The sequence below is a fragment of the Periplaneta americana genome, chromosome 8, assembly GCF_040183065.1.
Source record: "Periplaneta americana isolate PAMFEO1 chromosome 8, P.americana_PAMFEO1_priV1, whole genome shotgun sequence".
Taxonomy (NCBI): Eukaryota; Metazoa; Arthropoda; class Insecta; order Blattodea; family Blattidae; genus Periplaneta; species Periplaneta americana.
The window spans coordinates 24456569-24483222 of NC_091124.1; the positions used below are offsets into that span (position 1 = coordinate 24456569).

At 36.0% G+C, this 26654-nt stretch overlaps 1 protein-coding gene across 5 annotated transcripts; it reads left to right on the top strand.

Moving 5' to 3' along the window:
- Positions 1–40: 40 nt before the first annotated feature.
- LOC138704592 (gastrula zinc finger protein XlCGF57.1-like) lies at positions 41–26606 on the top strand. 5 transcript variants are annotated; one of them, XM_069832657.1, is made up of 8 exons: positions 41–156; positions 1278–1397; positions 2889–2999; positions 5614–5690; positions 18537–18656; positions 19988–20098; positions 21012–21097; positions 24990–26606. In XM_069832657.1, the coding sequence occupies exons 5-8, from the start codon at positions 18576–18578 to the stop codon at positions 25951–25953; spliced, it is 1242 nt and encodes a 413-aa protein (XP_069688758.1). In that variant the 5' UTR covers positions 41–156; positions 1278–1397; positions 2889–2999; positions 5614–5690; positions 18537–18575; the 3' UTR covers positions 25954–26606. The 5 variants fall into 5 exon arrangements, with proteins under 5 accessions (XP_069688758.1, XP_069688760.1, XP_069688755.1 ...); XM_069832659.1 differs by lacking the exons at positions 18537–18656; positions 19988–20098; positions 21012–21097; positions 24990–26606 and adding an exon at positions 12459–13607; XM_069832654.1 differs by lacking the exons at positions 18537–18656; positions 19988–20098; positions 21012–21097; positions 24990–26606 and adding an exon at positions 10503–13607 and having other exon boundaries at positions 42–156.
- Positions 26607–26654: the final 48 nt, after the last annotated feature.

A 26654-nucleotide genomic window follows, 5' to 3' on the forward strand; every position in this document is an offset into this window, starting at 1 on the left:
ATATTTTAGTTTTCTACCACAGTGATTCTACTTCTGTTCATAGTGTCTGTGGGCTCAAATTAAATTCGACTTCGGAAGATATCTGCAATCACTGTCGAAAAACAACATGTCAGCCATAACCGATCAAGCAGAAGAAAAATAGTAAATCACAAGAAGGTACAAGTAGGAAGGCAAAGTGCCAAAAGGCGTTTCAGCGAGCAAATACAGATGTTCCTTAAGATTTAAATTCTTGCTGTGAAATTTTGGGGATTTGTCGTATCCTTTTATGCTAAAATGCGTCTTGAGTTGCAATTGTGGCGTTTTATGCGCGTATAGGCCTATTCCACATTTGAAGTTTAAATTTAATATTAATGTGTTGTTTCTGGATTTCATTTTTCCTTTTAGTCGTAACTTTTTATCAAAAGCATTACCTTTAATCTTTACTATAATTCTTGCAGTATGCGGCGTCTTTTTTTTACCATTTACTTTTGTTGCGACGTTTCACTTTGTAGGTAAGTAAGAGGCTATTATACTGGTGTGAATACTGCTAGGTCAATATTTGGAATTTACCTTATAATGAAACTCTTCGTAAGTTGCCCTGTCATTTTGTGATATTTTCAGAGGTGAGAAGAAAATTGAAAAATTGTCCGGAAGGAATCTTTAATAAATTGAGTGATTTAGAACAAGGACATAGGTTCTAAGCTAGCTTAACCCAAAGTAATTGCAAAAATGTTCTCGAGTTGCAAAAAAATACTCATTGCAATATGTAAGACCACTCATCTTTGCTGTAATATTGCCTGAAAGGATTCAGACTAAGACTTTTGTAATCGACAATTTACCGTTAGCCTATAGTTTCTAAAGTACCGGTAGCGTAATTTGTACTATACAGTTTAGTGCAAATTGTAATACAAAATGACAATAATTCGGTAGAAAACGCTGGTCAGTATGATTTATATCAATGACATCGTTAAGGATCTGTGACTTGTTTAGGTTTAGTGTGTTTAGGTTTTGGTATGCTTTGCATATTATACTTTTTTTTTTTTTTTTGGTAGGCAAGGCCTACCAAAAGCTTGAACAAATCTAACCTGTCACTGATCCTGGATGATGTCTAACATACTAATCAACGTTTTCTACCGAATTACCAAAATAACATTACACATTATATAGTAGGTTATGTAAAAAAAATTACGACTTGCGTAGTAATCTGAGGAATATATTACATTGTAAGAATCTGGTGGTTGTGTTCCATAAATTATTTTATTATCAAGTTGTGATAAAGTACGATTCTGTTGTTTCAGATTACCTGCCTTGGAAGGCTGAATATTTTTTAAGTTGACATGGATTTTGTGAAAGTTGAATCTCAATTTACAGTCGAAGATAACCGTACAACTTCACCTGCAATAAAGACCGAACCGCAGGTGAGGGATTTAGTTGTTTTTCATAACTAGACAAATGTTCAATATGTTTCATGCTTCTTAAAGTATGTGGCAGACATGCGTTGCATTAATATGAAATATCTGACAGAAATTGCTTGTTAGCTATATATGAAGCATTTTGTTTTTACGTTAGTTGCAGTATACTAGTGCAGTTAATAAACAGCGCTATACTGGAGAATTAGCACGGCCACTTTGAACCGTGCCGTTACGTTTACCACCAAATTTAAGTAAATACACAATGCCACCAACATAAGAACATGACGTTGGTGTGTGGCGTAGTTGGCGGGAGAAATTTTTTCTCTCTCTGTCTACCTCCTTCGTTCTGAACATTATTGAGAGATAGCACCACTGTTAGCGACAATGTGTATTTGCGTAAATATTGCGAGTAAATTATGACGAGTGCCTTAGATGAGAGGCTCAGGACAGAAACAGTTTTGCTGTAGCGCATGCGCGGACCTCTCATGCAGTGGGAGCGTGATCCTTACTTGAATTTATTTTTGCGTGTACTTGCAGATTAAATGATTGAGATCCCTTCTTGCTCCGGTTACAGGCCTTGCATTTACGAAGGTTATGTTATGTTAGCTTAGATTAGGTTAGGTTAGCTTAGGTTAGGTTAGATTAGATTAGCTTTGGCTAGGTTAGATTAGCTTTGGTTAGGTTAGATTAGTTTTGGTTAGGTTAGCTTAGCTTTGGTTAGGTTAGGTTAGCTTTGGTTAGGTTAGGTTAGCTTTGGTTAGGTTAGCTTTGGTTAGGTTAGGTTAGCTTTGGTTAGGTTAGCTTGATTTGATTCGTCCATGTAGTAGTTAAAATTATATAATATGACAGTTTTTGATTCGTAATATTGTTAAAAAATAATAGGCCTATAATGAAAGCGGTGAATAATTTCATGGTCCTTAAATTTTTTTTCGTAAAAGGCTAGGTATTTTTCGATAGGCCAGACATAAAACAGCAACGCCGTCATAATTACGCACTTTACGCTTTGGCGAACATTAACCGGAAATTTACTTTCCGTCATTTTAATTGTATTCCGTGAAACACACCTTTTTTCCTGTTAATTTCCTTGTGATAACCTAGTTTATTATCTTATTACATCTTCATTTTCTTTTAATGCATTCAAAAAACCGCCGTTGTACTACATAAAACCTTGAACTAGACTAATGGAGTGAATTATTTAAGAATATAGTCGCGAATTTGACTACCACCATTTCGATTATATTTTGTTTGATACGGCTCGGTACGGCCCGGTGACTAGTGGCCAGCGAGTAGAGTCAATTATCGATATTGGTCTGCCGTGCGTATTATCCAGTTGTTCCATAAACAGATAAAGATGGACGTGATAACTAATGCATTTATATTTGTCATGCAGTGATTGTAATCTTGATCAAATAACCTAAGTATGTGGTTACAAATAAATATAAAAAACAAAATATGTTAATAAATATTAGTAAATATTAGCTTTATATGTTTATGCAGGATGTCCTAGATGAAAAGGAAGCTCTAGGTGTTTCATCTTGGTATAGTAGTCCAGGATGCGATGGGAACACAACAGAAGCATTATTTCTGCCTGTGAATAAAAGTGATGAGGTGAGTGAAGTCATTACTTAGTTAAATTAATGTAGACCTATATTGTTTCTGGAAGGTGTGAGGATCGACATTAATGCAGTAAATTATAATCGCTGCCAAGTAAAATTTAAAGATTAGTGAAACAGCATACGAATAATACGAGTTACTTCTTTGTTCGAGATCAGATTAAAACTATTTAATGCATTCTTAATAGACCAATGATCAATCAACTTTTACATGTAGGCATGGAGTTTCCATCATAAAGTTTCATACTACACAGGTACTGTGTAAGTGCAGAATGAACTGTTAGTATCTTATTAATTCTTTAGTTAGTGATTTTAGGATAGAGATCTAATTAACGTTTTCTTGTAAAGATCTTAAGAATGATTTAAGGGTTATGTTGGATGTGTTTGGCTTGGCTATTTGGGGACTCGACTCGAAATGGATTCTTACATTTAGGCTTGCTTTGGCCTATCTTTCGTCCTGTATACAGTATGTGATGATATTCAAAGTCTGACAGCTTGCATTTGTGGATCTCATGTGGGCTTCCTGCCTCATCCCTGGTAGAGGAATGGCCTGGATCCCCAAGCCCTTCCTACATCAACATAGGAAACCTGTACTACCCCAAAACTTCACCCCAGCCTAGTTTTAACTATTGCAGATGATAGATGAAATGAGGGAGAGAAGGAGAATGTTGGAATGATAGAGGATAATGGGAGTACCCCTCCAAAAACCCTTTGCAACAACTGCTTTTCCACCAGAAATTCCTTCACGATCAAACCGAGGATCGAATTTAGGCCGCCTGGATGGAAGACCAATGTGCTGCATTGGAAACATAGATGTGGAGCTTTTTTCCAAAAGGTACCAAATCCACAATTTTCGAAAAATGAGTTACAGATGGCACCACATTCTTAGCGATCTCTAGAACGGAAACAATAACCATATTTCTCGAAAAAGCACCAAATCTTATCTCCAGAAGTCACTGAAAACAGTGTTTTACAGCAGAAAATACCACAACCATGCTGAGTTTGATGCTAAAACATACCAAATCTCAAGCGTCTTCCTATTGGTTCTCGACTTTGCGTCACTGATACGTCACGCGTTGTGCGGCAATTTCATTGGGTATTGTGGTGACGTGTTAGTTGTTTGGGCTATTGTGACATAAACTCCCATTTTACAGTAATATTATAAATTTTCAGTCTGTTGTTAGAGCAGAGGATGAGGATAACATTGATGTTAATTATGATGATTAGAACAAATATAGCGTCCATTTTGTGTAATTTAATTAAGAATGTTTAATATTATGTATAAAATTTTATAGAGCTGGTAAATAATTTCTGTACATCCCCATTCATAACACTGAATTATTCCATGTTAATATCAAAGTTCAGGAGGCTAAGAAAAAAGATTTGAAGGCTTTGTTAGCATCTACGGGCTATTGTGACATTAACAAACTCCCATTTTACAGTAATATTATAAATTTTGAGTCTGTTGTTAGAACAGAGGATGAGGATGACATTGGTATTAATTATGATGATTAGAACAACAAACATAGCTTAAATTTGTGAAATGAAAAAAAAAAATATTGATAATGTATTAACGTTTACAGTGACAGTAAATACTCGTAATTCCTGTACATCCCCATTCATAATACTAAAGTATTTCATGCCAAAATGTACCAAATCCAAACTAAAATCATTAATAAATTCTTGTAAATGTGTGAAATATCTTTAATATATGTCTAAATATGATTGATAACACATAAAGAAAAATTATATGAAGCCATAACAATGTATCATATTTTTTACAGCTATAAGCACTTTTTTTCATTTCCTGTAAAATTAGGTCTGTTGGATTTGGTACCTTTTGAAAACAAGCTCCACAGATGTGATGTGCTTATATGTGGATTCAAATTCCACTTGGGCTTTTTCCAGTGTTTTCTCCAATTGTAAGGGCGAATATCAGGTCATCCCGTGGTAAATTCTCGAACACATCCCATCATATTGTAACTCCTGATGTTATATATTGGATTGAAAATGGAAAAAGGCTTCTATGAGTCACCTCTATATTATATCTTGAAAGGAACAAAAATTATAACATAAAGTTGAATGATTTGATAAGAAATGATATAAAATAGTATTGTTATTACTCTATAGCTTGTAGAGTTTCAGTGACTGAATAAAATTGATTATTTTATTCATTAACAACAAATGTGAGTGAGATTAATGTTAATATTTATTTCTTGCATGTTGTAAAGTAAATATATTTTCTATGCCAGGAATATAGAACCCCTGTTCACAGTCGAAAAAGAGTATGAGAGAATTGTGGGTAGAGTTCAAATATACAGCAATGTCACTATTTCCTATATGGCAAAATTAGAGTTAAAGGAAGAAAGAATTATAGAAGAAATAACACTTTGTTTATATAGCAATAATAGAAGTGGCAATATGTATTTTCAAAAGACTAGGATATGCTTGTCTTGCTATGAAAGTGGAAGCAAAGATATCTTTATCTTAAGAGGAGCTCTTGTTATTGGAAGCTATAGATTATTATTGTAAACGAGTGTCCTTTATTTCTGGCACTGAGAATATGTATGACTACTGGTTTAAAATTGACATTGAGAAATCACGAACAGGAGGAGGAATGCATTGTGGATTTGCTGAAGTTGGAAGTGAAAGAAGAAGTGGCAGTTGAAAAGGATCCACTGGCTGAGTAAGTAGGCTTAAATCTTACCAATGTCCAGCATCTTACATACAGAAAAAAGTGATAGGACAATGTCGAAGACATATCTGGTATGCAGAATATGTCTTCTTGGGTATTGGTGAAGAATTGTTTTGCATTCACAGTACAGAATCAGAAATAAAATTTGGGCTACCTGAATTTTCCAAGTTCCAGTTACAACATAGCTGCACATACTCGGTGCTTCAAAGCAGTAAGGCATTTTAAAGATGTGAAGAAAAGTAGTCTGTTCCTAATAGTAGGTGAATATTTGTAAATCTTGCAGTAAAATATAACGATGGTAAACGAAATGTAACTTACATAATAGAGAATAGCTGGGCGAGGAGATCAACATGCCACGCAGAGGACAGGGTTTCTGTCTCGTCGTAAATTCATGTAAAAAAAATTTGCCACCATGTGACCCAAACCCACATTCTTCTGCACTACAATCAGACAGTGTAACAGTCTCAGCTATTACGATGAGACGGAAATCCTCTCCTCCACACGGCATGTCGATCTCCTCTCGATCGACAGTCCTGTTCCAATGTTATACTGACAGGGAACATTGTGAATCGTGCTCTGTAAGGATATTTAAGAGTCAGCCCAAATTTTATTTCTACCAGGTGGACGAGACGAAACGCCACCACTTAATGGAAAGTCTAGCGGCCCCCACTTGCTATAGGAGTGGTCTTCCTACCGTCAAAGCACGATAGTAATATGCGGCACGATGAAAACATAAAAAGCTTACCGCCAAAGCGATATTAATATGTGGTACAATAAAAAACATAAAAGCCTACCTCATTCTTGTAATGCTGGAAATGGTGGCCTTCTGCATTCATGCTAGCTGCATCGTCAGGAGCCAAAAGCTGGTGCACTACATGGGTTTTGTATGGTTTTAACTTAATAGTTTAGTGGCGAGTTGAACAGATGTTTTAGACACGCCTACTTGTGCTAAACGGCGCAAAGATTTATGAGGGCTTTGCTCTAACCTAAAACCTATTTCGTACAATTTCTCCTTTGTTTATTCACACGAGGCTTCTTATTTTGTACAGATTCTGTCTCTTTGAATTTCTTTACTATTAGGTATATTATTGTTTTATCTGGCACAGGGGAATCCGGAAATTGACGACGAAACTTATGGCGACACCTTATCCATGAAGACTTTTTTTGCAAAAGTATTACAAATAAAAGTGCGTTGTTCTGTAATGTACCTCATGACACAACTTATACACTCAGCACTCAGCACAAAACTGAAAACTGCTTTCTGCAATATTTTGTTGCGCAGGATCTGGTAGTCCGAGAATATTCTCTCGATTATTGCACACGTCTGAATAAATTGGCGGACTCAGTATTACTGCGCACAAGAATGGTTAAAAAAATTATTAATTATTGCTAGATTTCTGTTAATCATTCAATTAGACCTTGCAAACTAATTCGTATGTACTTTGCGTGGGATCTGGTCCAAGAATAACAGCGCCATAAACCCGGGAGCAAGGTAGTGGCACTCCAGTGACTAGTTTTCCTCAGCTTTGTTGGCATTTCGTCTTGTCCACCTGGTAGGTCGGTACATATGTTATGAATAAGTTCTCCACTACACCATCATTCAGTAGATCAATTCCAGATGTAATATGAAGTTGTTTTCTCAGTGCTTCACTCATGCAAAACCAAAGCTTTCTAGCAATACCTTTGGCCACGAATATATCGATAGTAGAAAGACAAAACTATCCTGTAAATAGCATTCATGTTTATACTCTTTGCAACATTGCCTCAACAGCCTGGTTTGCTTGGACATCGAAAGTGACTGTTTTTTTTTTTTCTTTCTTTTCTAACGCTTTTTGACGCTGTATACATTTTCCCCTCTGATTCTCATATTTTGGACGCATGTGACGAGATATTGTGAGTCTTCATTGTGACGTTCGACAGTTTTTACACTAATTTTTAAGTAACGTTCAAAAGTTTTTGCTTGCTAATCTTATAGAACTCTACAAAACAAATAGTTTAGTGCATGTCTGATTGATTTAGAACTCTCCGTTGCCAAGTTATGAACACCTGAGTCATGTGGAAGTGCACTATTTTTAACCTATTTGCACATGATCCCCACCTAGCAATGAAGATCTTTCGACTGATTGTTCCCACAATGCACTAAACTTTCATCCAGCTCTGTTGATAGACATTCATTTCATTGCTGTACAGTATGTATTTATTGTGTATTAGTGATTTTGCATTTGTATGATTTTCGTCACACTGGATTTCATGATCTGTCGCATTGTTTTTAAATTTGCATGATTTTCGTCGCACCAGACTTCCTGACATGTCACTCTATATTGAGGATTGGACAAAGATGTATCTACGTCACAATAGTTTCAGGAATACGTTCTGTTTAACTCTGTAGATAGCGATTTCTTCCTAATAAGTGAACGAAATTTGTTCAGATTTAATACCTACAAGTCACGTCATTCAGGAAGAATATAGTACATGCAATGTAATTGTTGCTCATAAAGTAATATTGTTGTTTATTTAAAATAAAAATACAATAGCGAATTAATCTCAATTGAATCACTCAAGCTGATTTTGCTTTTTTATCGACCGCAGCAAGTAGTGTACCCTTCATATTCACTTTTTTTCTCATCTGAAGACAAAAATAGAACCAGTCTTGGAAACGTTAATTCCTTATTCAAGAATATCTTTCCTGATAAGCTCATTTTTAGCTGTAACAGGTTATGTAATATAGTAATGAAATATATTGCAGTGAAACTTAATTTATACGCTTTTATGGTCTGAACGAAAAAACGAATAAGTGAGAAAAAGTTATAACTAAAATTATGTTTAATAACATCTGAAATAGCATTTGAAAACCATATGGGGAGAATGAGTTAAGTCACTTTAGTAAAATTTTCTCAAGAGAAATGTGTAACTTCACAGTTAAGTCATCTTTGAGCCTTCAGTTTTAAAACATATTCTTGAAGAATGTAAGCTTATTTGTAGGAAATCTTAGCTGCTTAGAGACAAAACTGGTTGGTATATTACATTTGAAACTCCAATTCAGAAAATTTTACGACATTCTGATTCTTCGTCTGTGATCTTCATTTAATAAGTATGATTATTTCACATAAGTCAGTTATTTTGAACTGCTTGCTTCTAAGGAATAAATCCTGCTCTCAAATTGTGATAACTGTTCCATAATTTGTTCAGTTGCATTATGGTACATTACAAAATGTTTCACTGCTTCTAAAGCAGTAACAGTGTCATTAAAGTACAAGCATTGAGAGATTGGAATTTCCACGAATTCTAAGTGAGTCACATCTTAATAATTAACACGTGCTGTATTTTTGCGTTCTTACACTTTCACAGCTAACCTAATTTCGAGCTAAACTAATTTAGGGCATATAAATGACGATTCGTATCTCCTGGGGTTTAAAATGTAAGTGTAAAAACGCATAAACAAAAGTGTGTAACTGGAATAAATTAACACGGAAATTATGAGTTTTGCTAGGACTTTAGAAAAAAATGCGAATAAGTGTGAAAAACGTATGTGGGAAATGTATAAAACAAGTTTCATTGCATTTGCTTTGTTATCATTCTCACCTCCATTACTGGTTTCAAACAGAGTACACTAGTAAATGGGCTATTCCATATGAAATCGATCAGTATAAAACTTCGCATTTTTTTAATACTCTAATTTTTTCCCTATTTATACAAGGTGCTGAGGACAGTGCATTTTCAAAAATGTACTATCGAAAGTCAAACGGTTTCGTACTATTGAACAACAAATTAAGTGTATTTTATAAAAACAAGCCTCTTTCAGCGCTCAGAACTCTGGAACCATTTAACAGGAGCTCATTTTGAAGCTGACATTTGGTAGGTTAAGTTAAGAAGTAATCCTTATTTTTATTGTATACAGAGAGACAGATAATCTGATTATACTTACTTTTAGGCTTTTTGCCAATTTGTAAAAATGTAAAAAATATTGAGAAAAAACCTTGCATTATTAAAAGGGATTCGGTATTGTTTCCTTAGTGGCTCGGCAATAAGTTTCGAGGGTATTAAATAAATTATTTTCACACACCTAGACTTGAACGGCGCAGTACCGCACACACTGGCCGAGAGCTGAAGATAAGCGAGCGTTGGGCGTCATTTTACTCCTGTGTTTATGAAAACTTGTGATAAAGCTAGCCCAGCTATGCGCTAATAGACGAAACAACACGTGTTTGTCTCCTGGCCTTGCTTGTTTCGGCTAGCTCCCGCCTCACAGTCAGCTGGTTGCTTACGCACGTATTATTTATTTTCTCTATTTGATATTTTCAATACTTCCTTATCAACGGTGCACCAGTAAAAAAATATGTGTTTATTTGTACTTTCAATTCGGAATCTAACCATACATTTTAAAAATATTTTTTCGTGATCAATGGCATCTTAATGAAGAAAAATCTAAATTTCTCCATTTCCATAAAAAGTAAGAAAAACTATTTACATGTCAATATAAACTTTAATTTCTCAGCATCAAAATAAACCATGATTTTGATCATTGGGTGAAAGGGTTTCGGAGCCACAACAGTTTAAAGTTGCGAATTTTATGAAAATACGATAAATTTAAATATTTTTAATTTAAACACTATGAAGTTCTGATGCCTCAAACTTTGCACAAAGCATTGTATCACAGTTGTCAACGGACAGAAAAAGTTTCATTGTATTTAAAAATTGTAAGGTCAATTTTCTCTATATTTCGGTCGATTTGAGATGGAATAGCCCAAATTTTTCATAGTTACAGTTAATGGCTTATTCTAATCAGTGCTGTATTTTTTTTAGTGACGCGCAAAATCAATATGGTTACAATAATGGAAAAACGAAGATAGTGGACAATAAGGATTGCTCAAGTTCATTATGTGAAGAAGTCAGTTGTGAAGAGAGCAGAGGTATAGTCCATATCGACAATGATAAATCTGCACCCATGTTGCTGCAATGTGGATTTTGTGGAAAAGGTTTCTGTGATCAGTCGAAACTGGAGTTACATACTCGTGTTCACAGTAGTGATGTGACAGACGGGAAAGTTTTCCGTAAGAAGAAAAGTTTGAGGCGACCAGATAGACAGTGTCATGTTTGTGGGAAAGTGTTCAATTACGTATATGAACTAGTACGACATGTGCCTGTCCACACTGGAGAAAAACCTTTCAAGTGTACTACATGCGGGAAAGCTTTTAATCGTCAAACTACTCTTACGAAACATCGCCTCAAACACACTGGCGGTGTGTTGTACAAATGTGATGTTTGCAGCAAAGAGTTCACTGCCAAAGATTCTCTTAGAAGACACTCATATGTGCACACTGCAGATTTTCCTTTCAGGTGTGATATCTGCAACAAACCTTTCACCGATAAAAGTATTTTGAAAACGCATATTATTATTCATACTGGAGAAAAACCTTTTAAATGTGATATATGCAGTAAAAGTTTTAATCGCCGAAGTACACTTTCCGTGCATCGTCGTATCCACTCCGGCGGTATGTTGTTCAAATGTGATATTTGTACTAAGCAATTTCGCACTAAAGGTTCTCTCAGAAGACATTCACATAAGCACAACGAAGGGAGTCGTTTCAAATGTGATATTTGTAGCAAAACTTTCTCTCAGAAAAATGCTCTGACGAGACATGCTCGCCTTCACACTCGTAACTCGACTTACAGTTGTGATTTGTGTCGAAAGTCGTTCAGTGAAAAAGTTTATCTTGAAAGGCACGCTTGTTCGCGCAATCGGGATAGGCTGTTCAAATGTGATGTTTGCGGGAAGGGATTTAATGAGAGGGGGACTTTCGAAGGACATTATCGTAGCCACACAGGTGAGAGACCTTTTCGGTGTGACACGTGCGGGTTGACTTTCAGTTTGAAAAACGTCCTTAGGAGGCATACTTTTACTCACAGAAACGTTAAGCCGTACATATGCGAAGTTTGTGGAAATTCGTACATTGACAAACGAGGTCTTATTCGGCATGCCCGAGGCCATGGCATTGAGATACCTTTTGAAAGTAATACTCCTGCTACTGAGATACATTTTGAAAGTAATAATCCTGAAAGTGCCTCCAATTAACTGTAATTGTAATTATTTTCCATATCCAGTTAGTGAGAATCAGTCCCATTCCGAGACTTATTGTATGGTTTCGTAACAAGCTGTTTTTTTTATGGTGATGGGTGAATTAAGGGTGTTTGAGAATAAGGTTCTTGGGAAAATATTTGGGGCTAAGAGGGATGAAATTACAGGAGAATGGAGAAAGTTACACAACGCAAAACTGCACATCTTGAATTCTTCACCTGGCAATTAGGAACATTAAATCCAGACGTTTGAGATGTGCTGGGCATGTAGCACGTATGGACGAATCTCGAAATGTATATAGATTGCTAGTTGAGACACCAGACGGAAAAAGACCTTTGGGGAGGCCGAGGCGTAGATGGGAGGATAATATTAAAATGAATTTGAGAGAGGTAGGATATGATGATAAAGACTGGATTAATCTTGCACAGGGTAGGGATCGATGGCAGGCTTATGTGAGAGCAGCAATGAACCTGCGGGTTCCTTAAAAGCCATTTGTAAGTAAGTAAGTATCCAGTTAGTGAATTACTGTTCGTTTGCGACTGTGTGATAGTCATTGCAATTCAATACTTATAATAATATTTAAAAGTACAGTCTCATCCGTTTAGTTACTCTGTATTGTATTTTTGGTCCAGGTAAAATAACTCTTTTTACGAAAATAAAGTCTCTTATTCACTAATTTACAGTACCACTGCTATGAAAAATCCCAGACTTGACCAAGACTCAAACTCGGGCTGCCTGCGTGACAGACCGGATGTCTGACAACCCATCCACTGCAGGGACAAAAAGGATAGCCTTATAATGCAACTGATGTATAAACACAGAGAGAACTAATTATAGTGAAAGTAACACAGAGAACTAAGTATAATAATGAAACATATAATAAATTGGAATTATGAGAACAAAACAGCGTAAGTGAACATGAGGCCGATTATCCTGCGAAGTCCATCCCTTTTAGTACCTGTGGGTATTATTTCTAAGATGTTCACAATATTTCCTTACTATTAAGTATCGTACTGGTATTTATTTCATTTCCATTATTAATGGTACACGTAGTGTTTGTTTCTTGTCTATTGGCTAGGACTTAAGTATCAAGAGTTAAAGTGATTGTAGTATTGAAATTAATGGAGATGAATACCTAGCTTTGTATATAGTGCAGTGGTTTCGAAGATATTTCGAATCTCCAGGTACATTAAATTAAGCGAACTAACAGCATTTATATTTGAAATGCATATTATGTAAAATTCCATTGAGGCTAAATGAAATATTCGAATATGATCTCATTTAATTATGATTCAATAGTGTAATTTAATAAATATCTTTTCAGGTTACGGATCTCTCAACATGTATCTTAGAATAACATTATGTTTGATTTTATTTGTGATTCTATGTGCTAGTTTGATTTATAATCGCGAATTCTGCAATATTAAATTGTACAACATTTTTTGCACGATCATATTTTTAAAATTGCAAATACAATATATTTTGCATTGAAAATTTAAAGCAATATTATTCCAAAGCCTTCTCAAAACTGCACTGTAATGGTAACTAAATAACAAGTGCACTGTAATGGGTCTATTTCAGTATAGTTTTATGTTATGAAGAATGGTTTCCGTAGCAACAAGTTTCTGTGTGGGAATTCTAACTTTTAAGGCTTAACAGCAATAGCTGTAAATAAGTTACAGCAAAAAACAGGATTGTGTAAAAAAAATTGTGAGTTGAGGATGTCACTTCATCTGAAGAGGAAATATAATGAATGATTAATTACTTATTTTATCATAGACCCAAACTCTGCATATGTGAACCCAAACAAAAATAAAGCATTAAAACCAACACAACTGTAGTTTCATTCCCGAAAATGGATGGCGTGTTTATTCATGTGGGTATAGGCCTATACAATGCAGTTTTTTTTTTAGCGGAAACCAGGGGCGTATTTTGCGGGCTACCAGCGGTAGCCCAAGGAAATTACAAAAGAAAAAGTTTATAATATAACATAATGTAATAATTTTGTATTCTTAGTTTTACCATAGTAATTAAAATTAAAGTAATTGTTAGATATATTTTGTGTAATAATAGGGTCAGTGGTAGCCCAAACCCTTTAACCAGTATACGCCACTGGTGGAAACGTTGGATAAGAGGTGTCATTAGGTGCCTGACAGATCTGCATTCTCAACAGTCCTTCCTCACACATTCAGTTTTTCTCACAATAGTCCACCTCTTGAAGTAATGCCCAGCATGCCTGACTGACAAACTTAAGGGCTTGGAATCCAAACCTGGTTGAAGTTTTTACTCAACCTTCGAGTAAATGCTGGATAACTTTCGACATTTCACCCTGGGACTCATTTTGACACCATCGTCATCTACGAAAAGCAACGGGAAATACTTCCGTGTCTGTTATCAATTTCCCTAGTATAGTCCGGTAGCTGCAGGATATCTGTAATGTGATTTGTGGCCAATACATTTATTACGATCAGGCACAGCCTATCAGCTATCAGATCGCCAAAATGCGAGAATCTTTTCTGTCAGGTAACGTGAAGAAAGAGTGCAAGGTCAATTTTACTGACGGATTTACCTACATAACTTATACCCTAGATCATATATACTATCTAGGGTAAGAGGCTGTTTGCCCGACTCTACTAAAAATTAAGCTACGTTTAGCCGAATTCGGCCACGGTTGGCAACGCTGGGCCATTCCCCGGGAAAATATCCAAGGCATCTTTGATTCAATGCCACGACGTATAGCAATTCGTGGAGGTTAGACAAAGTAGTGATGTACTTATGTGTATTGGTCTGAAGCAGTAAAACATTTGTGTACATCGATATGAGTAATATGGTAGTGCGAAAAATATTCTTGAAACTGTTATATGGTGAAACGGTGTTTTCCAGTAGTGAAAACTTGGTATGTACCAAGAAAATTGGTAAATATGTTTGGCAAAGTCTAAAATGCCATCCTAACTTGACAGTCAGATTTTCATTTTCATTTAGTGTTCTGCTCAAGGGCAGGTCTTTCACTGCAAACCCAGCTTTCTCCAATCTTTCCTATTTTCTGCCTTTTCGTTTCCTCATATGATCCATACATCTTAATGTCGTCGATCATCTGATATCTTCTTCTACGCCGAACTTTTTCCCCTTCACCATTCCTTCCATTGCATCTTTCAGTAGGCAGTTTCTTCTCAGCCAGTGACCCCAGCGAATAGGGATTATAAAGAATGGACAATTCGCGACGGTACCTTTGATGTAGCCGGACTGATTTCAATGACCTTCAAGCCAGCTAAAGCGTCAGATTCTGCTTTCTCCCTAGAGTTGGCGCTGACATCACACCAGCTAGCAGTCGACACAGCGGAAATATAACACATACAATTAACACATCTAGGTACATTATGTACTCAAATAAGATAAATTGGATCCATAAAATAATAAATCCTTCATTAACTGCAATGTCTAGACTCTAGAGTTCCTTTATAATGAGAGTTGAGACGTTGACCCCAACAACAATTAAAATATGTAATGATTTGATAGCGCTGAAAATGGAAAAACAAAACTCTTACGAGAAGTAAAACCATATACCTATATTATATTATTATACAAATATTAAACGAATTCGATACTTAATTTTATAATGTATTATATTATTTTATAATATAATGTATTATATCTGAAATATAAAATTTTATTATTACAACTAGTTTGTCACTGAGAAATAAGGAAAAGCTGTTAACTTGAATTTATTTGAAGCAAAGCATTACTGGATTATGCAATAAGGTAGGCGATGTTTGGATCCTGTGCCTCAACTATATTCTCAATTATTATCTTAGCGTATGCTCGATTACACTACCTCTAGCGCTTGAAAGTGGAACTAACCGCTGGCGCACAGAGAAACAAAACATAGGAAAATTCGCTCAGTGTCCATTCTTTATAATCCCTATTCGCTGGTGACCCGACCAATTCATATTCCTCTTCCTGATCAGTTTCCAACTTACCTGCTTCCAGAACAGTCCTTATATTCCCCGTTCCAATCCTCAGTCTTCTTTCCTTCTCTCTGTTGGGTTGCTTCTTCCCCAGCATCCCCCTCCCGGACATCCGAATGGAGGGATAGTTTACATCCAGAATCTTTTACCGTGGAAAGACTCATCATGCCATGTTTGCAGTTTTTCTTGGGAAGCTTCCTGTTGCTTTCCGCACACCACTCTCTCTTTCGCATCTTAAAAAAATCCCAGGGGGCCCCAATGTGGAGGTAAGGAGAGTGGATTCGACTAATTAGGCCCCTCAGACTTCACCGAAATCCACCACAAGAATTAAATATTAGTTATATCAGGGATTTTGACCTGATCAGAGACCAGGAAAAGTCAGACTGTACAGCGGTATTAAAAAGGATCGTGCAACCATTGACGAAGAGATTATCATTTAATATAATTTAAAATAGATCATTTCCATCATGACCTTCAATTTGCGTGTTTTCCTAATAAAGTATGCACTGTTCTTAATTAAATTGTTATGTATCATTTCAGTGCATTTTATCATATCAGTTAGGTAAACCAACAATCATTTTGGGGTTACAGTGGCCCAAGAGGATTTTAAATACAGCGTACTATGCAAGTTGGAAAGTTGGCGCAAAGTTATTCCATGTTAAGGTAACATTAGTCCAGCACTAAAAATTTATGAACTCAGATAAACATAAAGCAACATGTTTGCAATGCTTTAGGAGCCATTATTACTTCATACATACTTACTTACAAATGGCTTTCAAGGAACCCGAAGGTTCATTGCCGCCCTCACATAAGCCCGCCATTGGTCCCTATCCTGTGCAAGATTAATCCATTCTCCATCATCATATCCCACCTCCCTCAAATCCATTTTAATATTATCCTCCCATCTACGTCTCGGCCTTCCCAAAGGTCTTTTGCCCTCCGGTCTCCCAACTAACACTCTATATGCATTTCTGGATTCGCCCATATGTGCTACATGCCCTGCCCATCTCAAACGTCTGGATTTAATGTTCCTAATTATGTCAGGTGAAGAATACAATGCGTGCAGTTCTGCGTTGTGTAACTTTCTCCATTCTCCTGTAACTACATCCCGCTTAACCCCAAATATTTTCCTAAGTACCTTATTCTCAAACACCCTTAACCTGTGTTCCTCTCTCAGAGTGAGAGTCCAAGTTTCACAACCATAAAGAACAACCGGTAATATAACTGTTTTATAAATTCTAACGTCCAGATTTTTTGACAGCAGACTAGATGATAAAAGCTTCTCAGCCGAATAATAACACGCATTTCCCATTTTTATTCTGTGTTTAATTTCCTCCCGAGTGTCATTTATATTTGTTACTGTTGCTCCAAGATATTTTAATTTTTCCATCCCTTCGAAGGATAAATCTCCAATTTTTATATTTCCATTTCGTACAATATTCTGGTCACGAGACATAATCATAGACTTTGTCTTTTCGGGATTTACTTCCAAACCAATCCCTTTACTTGCTTCAAGTAAAATTTCCGTGTTTTCCCTAATCATTTGTGGATTTTCTCCTAACATATTCAAGTCATCTGCATAGACAAGAAGCTGATGTAACCCATTCAATTCCAAACCCTCTGTGTTATCCTGAACTTTCCTAATGGCATATTCTAAAGCGAAGTTAAAAAGTAAAGGTGATAGTGCATCTCCCTGCTTTAGCCCACAGTGAATTTGAAAAGCATCAGATAGAAACTGACCTATACGGACTCTGCTGTATGTTTCACTGAGACACATTTTAATTAATCGAACTAGTTTCTTGGGAGTACCAAAGTCAATAAGAATATCATATAATACCCCCCTCTTAACCGAGTCATATGCCATTTTGAAATCTATGAATAACTGATGTACTTGTACCCTTATACTCCCATTTTTTCTCCATTATTTGTCGAATACAAAAAATCTGATCAATAGTCGATCTATTACGCCGAAAACCGCACTGATGATCCCCTATAATTTCATCTACATACTGAGCTAATCTTCTCAAAAGAATATTGGACAAAATTTTGTACGACGTCAACAAAAGTGATATTCCTCGAAAGTTACCACAGTTGGTTTTGTCCCCCTTCTTAAAAATAGGTACAATTATGGACTCCTTCCATTGTTCTGGTAATTACTTCATACAGAACTCCTAAAATGTTTCATTCAAATAAATTAACAAACACATCAATTACAAAAGTTTACTTTTAGAATGGTACAAATTTGGGCCAATGTTACCCCAGTAGATGGTAGGCTAAATCTTTCACAAGCGGACGAGGTCAACAAGGAAAAACAAGAAATATATGAACCATGCCTACCTTTCCTCTCTTCTAAATATAACATACCTATTAATCAGTGGGTCATCAAAGGTATGTAATTTGGAGCGAGAGGTTCCTTTCCATACTCTACCTACCAACTATTAATGAAATTAAAATTCCAAGTATTTCAGATACAAAACATTTTATTACAAATTCTTAGAGACTCTTTACATATCATTCAATATCATCTATATTTTCAAGAAAGGTAATTTTATCAATATGACATTTAGGCATCAAGCTCATCCCAAATCCAAAATGTAGTATTTCTTTAATTAACCGACTTAAAAAACATAAGTGTTCTGTATTCTGGATCCTTGTGGTCACCCTCACTGGAGGACTGATAATTTAATCAATCCTTCTCTCAATGTTGCTAATGTACTATGTAATATGTTAAGAATTATATTTGAAGTTCAGCAACATAGACACCTAATGAGTAATATACTTAATTGCTTGTTACAGATCACATATATTGCAAAATAGAATGTTATTGAAGAAGAAATGGACGTTCTGAAAGTTGAATATGAATGCACTAACGAAGATGCCCAGATAACTTCTTCTACAACAAATACAGTCTCTCAGGTGAGTTTTTTTTTTTTTTTTTTTTTTTTTTTTTTTTTTTTTACTTAAATGTAACTGTTTATCAAGATTCTTGTTTTGAATTTGGAACTCTGCGAACATTCAATATCATCGCACACCACACAGGGGAGGAAAAAAACCTACTTAATAAGTAAATGTTATGTTTTATTTAACGACGCTTGCTACTGCAGAGGTTACATCAGCATCGTCAGATGTGCCGGAATTTTGTCCCGCAGGAGTTCTTTTACATGTCAGTAAATCTACTGACATGAGCCTGTCGCATTTAAGTACACTTAAATGCCATTGACCTGGCCCGGGATCGAACCCGCAACCTTGGGCATAGAAGGCCAGAGTTATACCAACTCGCCAACGAGGTCGACTTTAATAAGTATTTACGTTACAAGACCATTATGTAGAACTTAACATGTGAGCATGGAATTTAAGTAAACTAGCAACAGTGAGTTATCCATGTGCCAGTGCATCACGATGCTGGCTGGGTACCAGTCCTATACAATGGCCGAAATTTCGTGAGAAAATTCCTTTCCCCATGAGGACTCGAACCAGCGCACATTCCTTTAGACCACGATGCCATAGTGCGAGTTTATGTATGTATGTATGTATGTATGTATGTATGTATGTATGTATGTATCTTTATTTTGGGGGGGGGGCGTACATTGCAATATCCGTGACTGGAACCTCACTATATCATTGACATTTGATCATAGATAGGTCAGTGACGAGATAGTATGTTTTTCAAGTCTTCATAGTCTATTTTTCTTTATATATATATATATATATATATATATATATATATATAGTCACACACACACAAGCATATATACACATTATATATATGTTTTGTAGTTAGGAATATGACAACTGCAATTTACACTACTACATTTTTTAAATGTTAACTTTATAGGGTATTTTTTTTTTTGTATTGTTTTTCTTTTTTTTCCTTATATGAAAGCAGGGTTTTACTGTATTTTACACTAACTAAATTTTTGAAATGTTAAAATTTTTTAAATTTTATTTTCTTTGTATTAGGTGTGCTTCATATCGCATTCTCCAATATTGTATTGTATTTACAATAGCATATTTTTTATATCTTATTGTTTCCACAATTCTAAAGTTTAATTTTTGTCTTTGAAATCTTCCAACTCAAAAGGCAGCTGGTCCTATAGTGGTTTCGTCATCATTGCCATCTTTGTAACGTCATCAGTTGGTTATTATGTTGTTGTATTGTATTCTCCATTAATCTCTAAATTGATATCACAAATCATACAGTAATACAATGATAGTGTAACTATCGACAATATTATTTATCTGTGCAGGATGTCCTAAATGACATGAAAGATAAAAGTGTTTCACCGAGGCCAGATAGTCCAGAATATGACGAAGCCACAACAGAAGCACTATTTGTATCTGCTAAAAAAAGCGATGAGGTGAGTGCGACATTGTTTTGTTAAATTAATGTTTTATTCATTCTTTATGGCTCGAACATCCAATTAATGCAGTAAATTATGAGCATTTTTAAGTGAAATTGAAAACGTACGTTATCAACACAACATGAATAATGCAAATTGAGTGGCTGGTATGGGGTGATATCAGGAAGAAGTATCTTGTATTGTAAATGAGACTGTTTAATTTAAAAGAGAACATTAGTAGAGTTTGGTTATATCAACCCTGAGCACTTTGCTCCTAATGTACCATTGCGGTTCCATCATTAACATCAAGGCCTGGCACCTTTAGCATAGAGTTGAATCATGTTCAAGTGTTACCTAAGTGGGCTTCCACTGTTGATAAATACATACTTCGTATCCTGAAATTTGTCCTTCATTAGACAATCATTTTTCATTTTCTGTTGAGGACTTCTTTGGTAGGAAAAGGATCATTTAATGTATTATATATTTGTAACAAGAATAATGAACTTAAAAATAGAATTCATGTTATTATGAAGTCTTTAGGAGTATCATTCACTATACAAAATTGTTTTTATTACATATGAGTGTATGTTGGATTGATATTAGTCTTTATTTATTTCGTGCTATAAATTACTGTATTTACTCGGCTATAAGACTCCCCCCTCCCTTGTTTCTGTCTTTTTTACTTCTAAACTTTGAGGAGAATCTTATAAGGGCGAATTTCATAAAATCACTTGGTTTGGGAGGGAATTTTATTTTTGAGTCACGTGATATAAGTATGTGTACTTAAAACAAAGTTATTACAGAAGTTTGTATTTAAACTTTCAAAGTGTAAGAGGGACACTATAAGTGGTGGGGTTCTATATCTGAGTAAATACGGTAAACACTATGTATTTCTAGGGGATTAAAATTGACATTGTTGAATTACAAACAGGAGGAGCAATGTGATGTGGATACAGTAAAGGAGGAGCTGAAGGAAGAAGTGGTAGTTGAAGTGGATCCTAACATTTTGGTGTCTGTGTAAGTACTTATATCAGTAACAATACTTTAAGTACATGCATGCATCCATATGTATGTATGTATACATACATGCATCCATATGTATGTATGTATACATACATACATACATGTGTTCTGCCCATGGTCAGGTCTTTCACTGGAAACCCAGCATTCTCTAGTCTTTCCTATTTTCTGCCTTCCTCTTAGACTCCGCATATGATCCAAATATCTTAATGTCGTCTATAATCAGATATCTTCTGCCCCGAACTCTTCTCCTGTTCACCATTCCTTCCAATACATCCTTCAGTAGCCAGTTTTTTCTCAGCCAGTAACCCAACCAATTCCTTTTCCTCTTTGTGATCAGTTTCAGCATCATTCTTTCTTCACCCACTCTTTCCAACACAACTTCATTTCTTATTCTGACTGTCTACTTTACACGTTCCATCCTTCTCCATATCACATTTCAAATACTTCTAGTCGTTTCTCTTCCCTTCGTCGTACTGTCCATGTTTCTGTCCCATACAATGCTACACTCCACACAAAGCACTTTACTAGTCTCTTCCTTACTTCTTTATCCAGAGATCCCGAGAAGATGCTCCTTTTTCTATAAAAGCTTCCTTTGCCATTGCTCTTCTCCTTTTGACTTCTTGGCAGTAGCTCATGTTACTGCTTATAGTACACCCCAAATATTTGAAGCTGTCCACTTGCTCTACTGCCTCATTTAGAATTCGCAAGTTTACCTTCTTTACTTTCCTTCCTATGACCATGGTCTTCGTCTTGTTGGCATTTATCTTCATTCCATACTGCTCACAGCTGTCATTTAGCTCCAATAGTATATCCCTCAGTATCATCTCCTCTTCTGCTAACAACGCCATATCATTAGCAAATCTTGTACACTTTATTCTTCTTCTTCTTACTATCACTCCTCCAATGTTCTGAAAGCAGTTCTTCACTAAATCCTTCAAGTAGATGCTGAACAGGGTAGGTGATAAAGGGCATCCTTGTCGTACTCCTCTCCCAATTTCACTTCCCTCTGACATTTCTTCTCCTATCTTGAGTTTGACTCGTTTCATATAAAGATTACTGAACAGCCTCCTCTCTTTCCAATCCACGCCAATTTTCTTCAGGATCCTCATCAGTTTATTCGAATCCACTCTGTCAAACACCTTTTCTAGATCCACAAATACCACATACACTTCTTTATTCTTCTCTAGGTATCTTTTGCCTATTATTCATAGCAGACCAACTGCATCTCTCGTGCCTTTTCCCTTCTTGAAGCCAGAGTGTAGAGTATGTAAAAATATTTTCCTATTTAAATATTCTTAGATGTGTTCGAAAATTTTTTTAAATTGGTTATTTTACGACGCTTTATAAACTTTATGGTTATCTAGTCGCTTTATCAACTTTATGGTTATCTAGTGTCTGAGTGAGATGAAGGTAATAATACCAGTGAAATGAATCCAGGATCCAGCACCGAAAGTTACCCAATATTTTGCTCTTAATGGGTTTAGGGCAAACCCCAGAAAAAACCTGAACCAGGTAACATGCCAGACCTTTACTCCACAGCTGTGGACTTGTTCGAATTTAAATGATGATAATAGCAGTTGACATTAAATACAAAGACGTACAAAATAAACCAATAATATATGATTTTAGAATGAAATTAATTGTAATGATTTTTTCTGTATTTCTGTGAGATACACAATACATACTTCTGTAGAAAATTTAGGTTTTCATATATTCTTTATCTATTTTATCATTTATTTAACGACACTATATCGATGTAACAGAGACTATGTATTACGATAAAGGAATATAGGATTATATCCTCTCTGGTACCTCTGATCGAGGTTCTGGCTGATATGTATATCTGTTATCAGGCATTACATCTCACTTGACAATATTTATGTCGGAGGAACAACCAGGGGCAATTTCTCAGGGCATGCTATGCTTGCTGCGCAAGCCCAATATTTTCGTAGAATGTGTATTTCTCAAAATGGCGTTACGTACATTAAAATTTATTTTGATTTTTGGAACATTGTGTAAGCGTAATATCATCCGCAGGTTGCACACCTCAAGTATCGCAATGCTTGCTCGTTTCTCGGAGCTACAGGAAAGACGTAGAAATAGCGAGAATATGATGACTGCGCAAGTGTCTTCCTCCTTGGTCCATCCTAGGTGCACATGCTTCTGTTATGTGTTGTTTGAAGCTCTGGTCCGAGAGCTACACCAACGACTATTTAACGTTACACAGAGCAGTATTGAAACTGGGAATGTGCTGTGATTTGCGAGCACATTGTAATTGTATGAACGGAATGCATATGTTAGCTGCTGCATGTATTATTAATTCTTAAACATTAATTTGAAGTATTGCAATGAGTTCGGAATTGTGTGTTATTGAAACCTTATTATTAAAACCATTTTCCCGAAGGACTATTCAAGAGAAGACAGACATTCTAGAGAATATGTGCGCTCGTTCAGTGCAACTCAATACAACAATATGCATTGGTTGGCAGGGTCGAAAAAAACTAAATAAACTGTTTTGTTGGCCATGTTTGTTATATTATATTGAACTTCTACATCTGATAAGCGAATATGATCCATGACTCATAATGATTTCATAATTATAAAATAAATTATTTATGTGGATCTGATTATTTTTACTAATTATCAATTATTATATCCTCCCATCTTCCCTTATGAATAAAAGAGCAAGCCTAACTTTCGTGACTAGCATTCACCTCTGGGAACAACAATTGTTTGTATACATCTGAATTCCGATTATGTTACTAGTCAGTAATGTATGCAATGGAGGGAAAAAAGGAACTGCCCCCCCCCACTAACCCGTTATCTCCTGGCTTAGTTGCCTCATGAGTGATGCCTTATTAGTTTCACTTATGAGGTTCAAACTTGTCCCCAGATAGTTGACTAAACAACAAACAACATCCTCTGTGGCTGATACATCTATTATCAGGCAGTACTTCTCAAATGATATGTCAGAGGAAGAACAATTGTTTGTATACATCTTAAGTCTGATTATTGAAATGTGTTATTAGTCAGTGATGTATGCAATGGAGGGGGAAAGGAACTAGACACCCTACCTCATTATCTTCTTACGATGAAAGAGTAAACTGAGACGATTCTGTCCGGCACTGGGATGGGTATCCGGTGTGACTTAGTGGATAAAGCATCAGCACGTAGAGCTGAAAACATGGGTTCAAATCCCGGTGCCGGAGAGAATTTTTCTCTGTTCCATTACTCTTTCATCGTATGATGACGCAGAATATCTCCATAGAAATATCATATGTACTTCGGTACATTAAAATAATATATATGATATGCGTAAATCACTTCGTGATTTAAGACGGCACTTATTCCGTCGGATCCCGGCCAACTAGTCACTCATAATGAGTGCACCTCAGCACATATGTGGGCTTCAGTCCTGCGTTCATAGACATCTATGACATAATGCAGAGGGCAGCCACTAGAGGAAACCCAAGAATTGGAACTTAAACTGAGACGATTCTGTCCGACACCGGGATGGGTATCTGGTGTGGCTTAGTGGATAAAGCATCAGCACGTAGAGCTGAAAACCCGGGTTCAAATCCCGGTGCCGGAGAGAATTTTTCTCTGTTGCATTACTCTTTCATCATATGATGACGCAGAATATTTGCATGGAAGTATCATATGTACTTCGGTACATTAAAATAATATATATCATTATCTTCTTCTTTAGTTGCCTGATGAGCGATGCCTTTTTGGTCTCACTTATGTGGTTCCAACCTGTCTTTGGTCAACTGAAACAAGAAAAGAACTTTCTTTATTATTGACTGAATGACTCTCTTTGTTAAATATTTCAAAAGCATTTCTTACCTTAGTTTTCCATTATAGTTAGTGGTGTTTCTTTTTATAGTGACACACAGAATCTACACGATTACGACTATGACGACACAAAGACTGGGAACAGGAAGGAACATTCAAACTACAAGCATGAAAGCGACAGTGGTGAAGAGAGTACGGATACAACCCATTCTGCTAAAGATGGCAATTTTTCAAAGAATTCAGTGCAGTGTAAACTTTGTGGAGAAGATTTCTTTGACGATTCTGATTTGAAATTGCATATTCGCATTCACCGTAATGAAGCTAGTACGCGATGTGACGTGTGTGGCAAAGTGTTCAAATATGCGAATAAGTTAAGAAGACACTTCCTTATCCACACTGGGGAAAAACCGTTCAAGTGTGAAATATGTGGAAAGACTTTTAATCAGAAAGGTGCACTGAAGGGGCATTCTCGAATCCACACCGGTGGTGGTGAGGTGTTTAGCTGTGATGTCTGTACAAAGAATTTTAGTACTAAAGGTTCTCTTAAAAGACATGCACGTAAACACACTGCAGATAGCAGTTTTAAGTGCGGTATTTGTAACAAGAGTTTCAGTCAGCAAAATGCTCTTGCGAGGCATATCAATCTCCACAGTGATATGACGTACACTTGTGAACAGTGCGGCAAATCGTTCAGTGATAAAGTTTATCTTAAAAAACACGCTTGTTCAAGCAAGGATGAGAGAATTTTCAAATGTGACGTCTGCGGAAAGGGATTTAACGAGAGGTGGAGTTTTGAAGGACACTGTCGTGGCCATACTGGTGAAAAACCATTTGAATGTGATAAATGTGGGTTGAGATTCAATATGAAAGGTAGTCTAAGGAGACACACTTTCACTCACACGAATGAGAAGCCTTTCAAATGCGAGATATGTGAGAAATCGTTCATCGATAAACGTGGTTTTATACGACACGTTAAAAGACATGATGTTGATATGCCAGTGTCTCCAAGTTATTTCACCTATTCTAGTTCAGATTCTTTTCCATTATCCAGTTGATCACCTGATTCTTTTGCCAGTATTGAAACTCAGCATTATTAACATTTATTGTAACCATAAACTGAAAGATCTAATTTAAATTAAATGTCTACAAACGACTATTGTGAATTATGTAATGACTAGACTTCGTGGAATTGCCACGAGAATCGCAAGGTTTACTGCGCACGCGGTATAGACTGTATGAGGAGCGGGTATGCAAAGGATGGAGTATGCCTCTGATGTAAACACTGAGCACTATACTGCGGTTACAATAAAACCTGTACCATGCATTCAAGAAATATAATGAATGATCATTGAAGTAGGAAATGTCTAAACATGTAAATACACAATTATTTTATAGTGAGATATATTAACTCAAAATTTAATATAAGATACTCACATCATCCTTGAATGTGTGCATTGCAGTGAAAAGTTACGTACATTTTGAGTGACTGCAAAGTAACCTCGTCCGATGGTCACTTAAACAGTTTTTAATTTGGGAAAATGTACGTTCAACATCACATAATGTAGGAGGTGCATATTTGAAGAACGGGAAGTCGCTACTTTTTAGTACACCAACTTCAGACGTCTTGTCGTGACCTGATGGTACATAATTTACAGTACGAAGTTGTGAATAGGCAGAATTTTTACCAATAACGTTTCTCAATTTACATTTCATTTTTTCTGAAATTAGTGATTGTTATTTTGTATAACGGTTTGTG

Bases quoted from the DNA above. Each gene is read 5' to 3' on its own strand.
- LOC138704592 (XM_069832654.1), top strand. From the start codon at position 1,317: ATGGATTTTGTGAAAGTTGAATCTCAATTTACAGTCGAAGATAACCGT. The intron at 3,000-5,613 runs GTGAGTGAAGTC...AATCACGAACAG, and splicing joins CTGTGAATAAAAGTGATGAG to GAGGAGGAATGCATTGTGGA. The intron at 5,691-10,502 runs GTAAGTAGGCTT...TATTTTTTTTAG, and splicing joins GAAAAGGATCCACTGGCTGA to TGACGCGCAAAATCAATATG.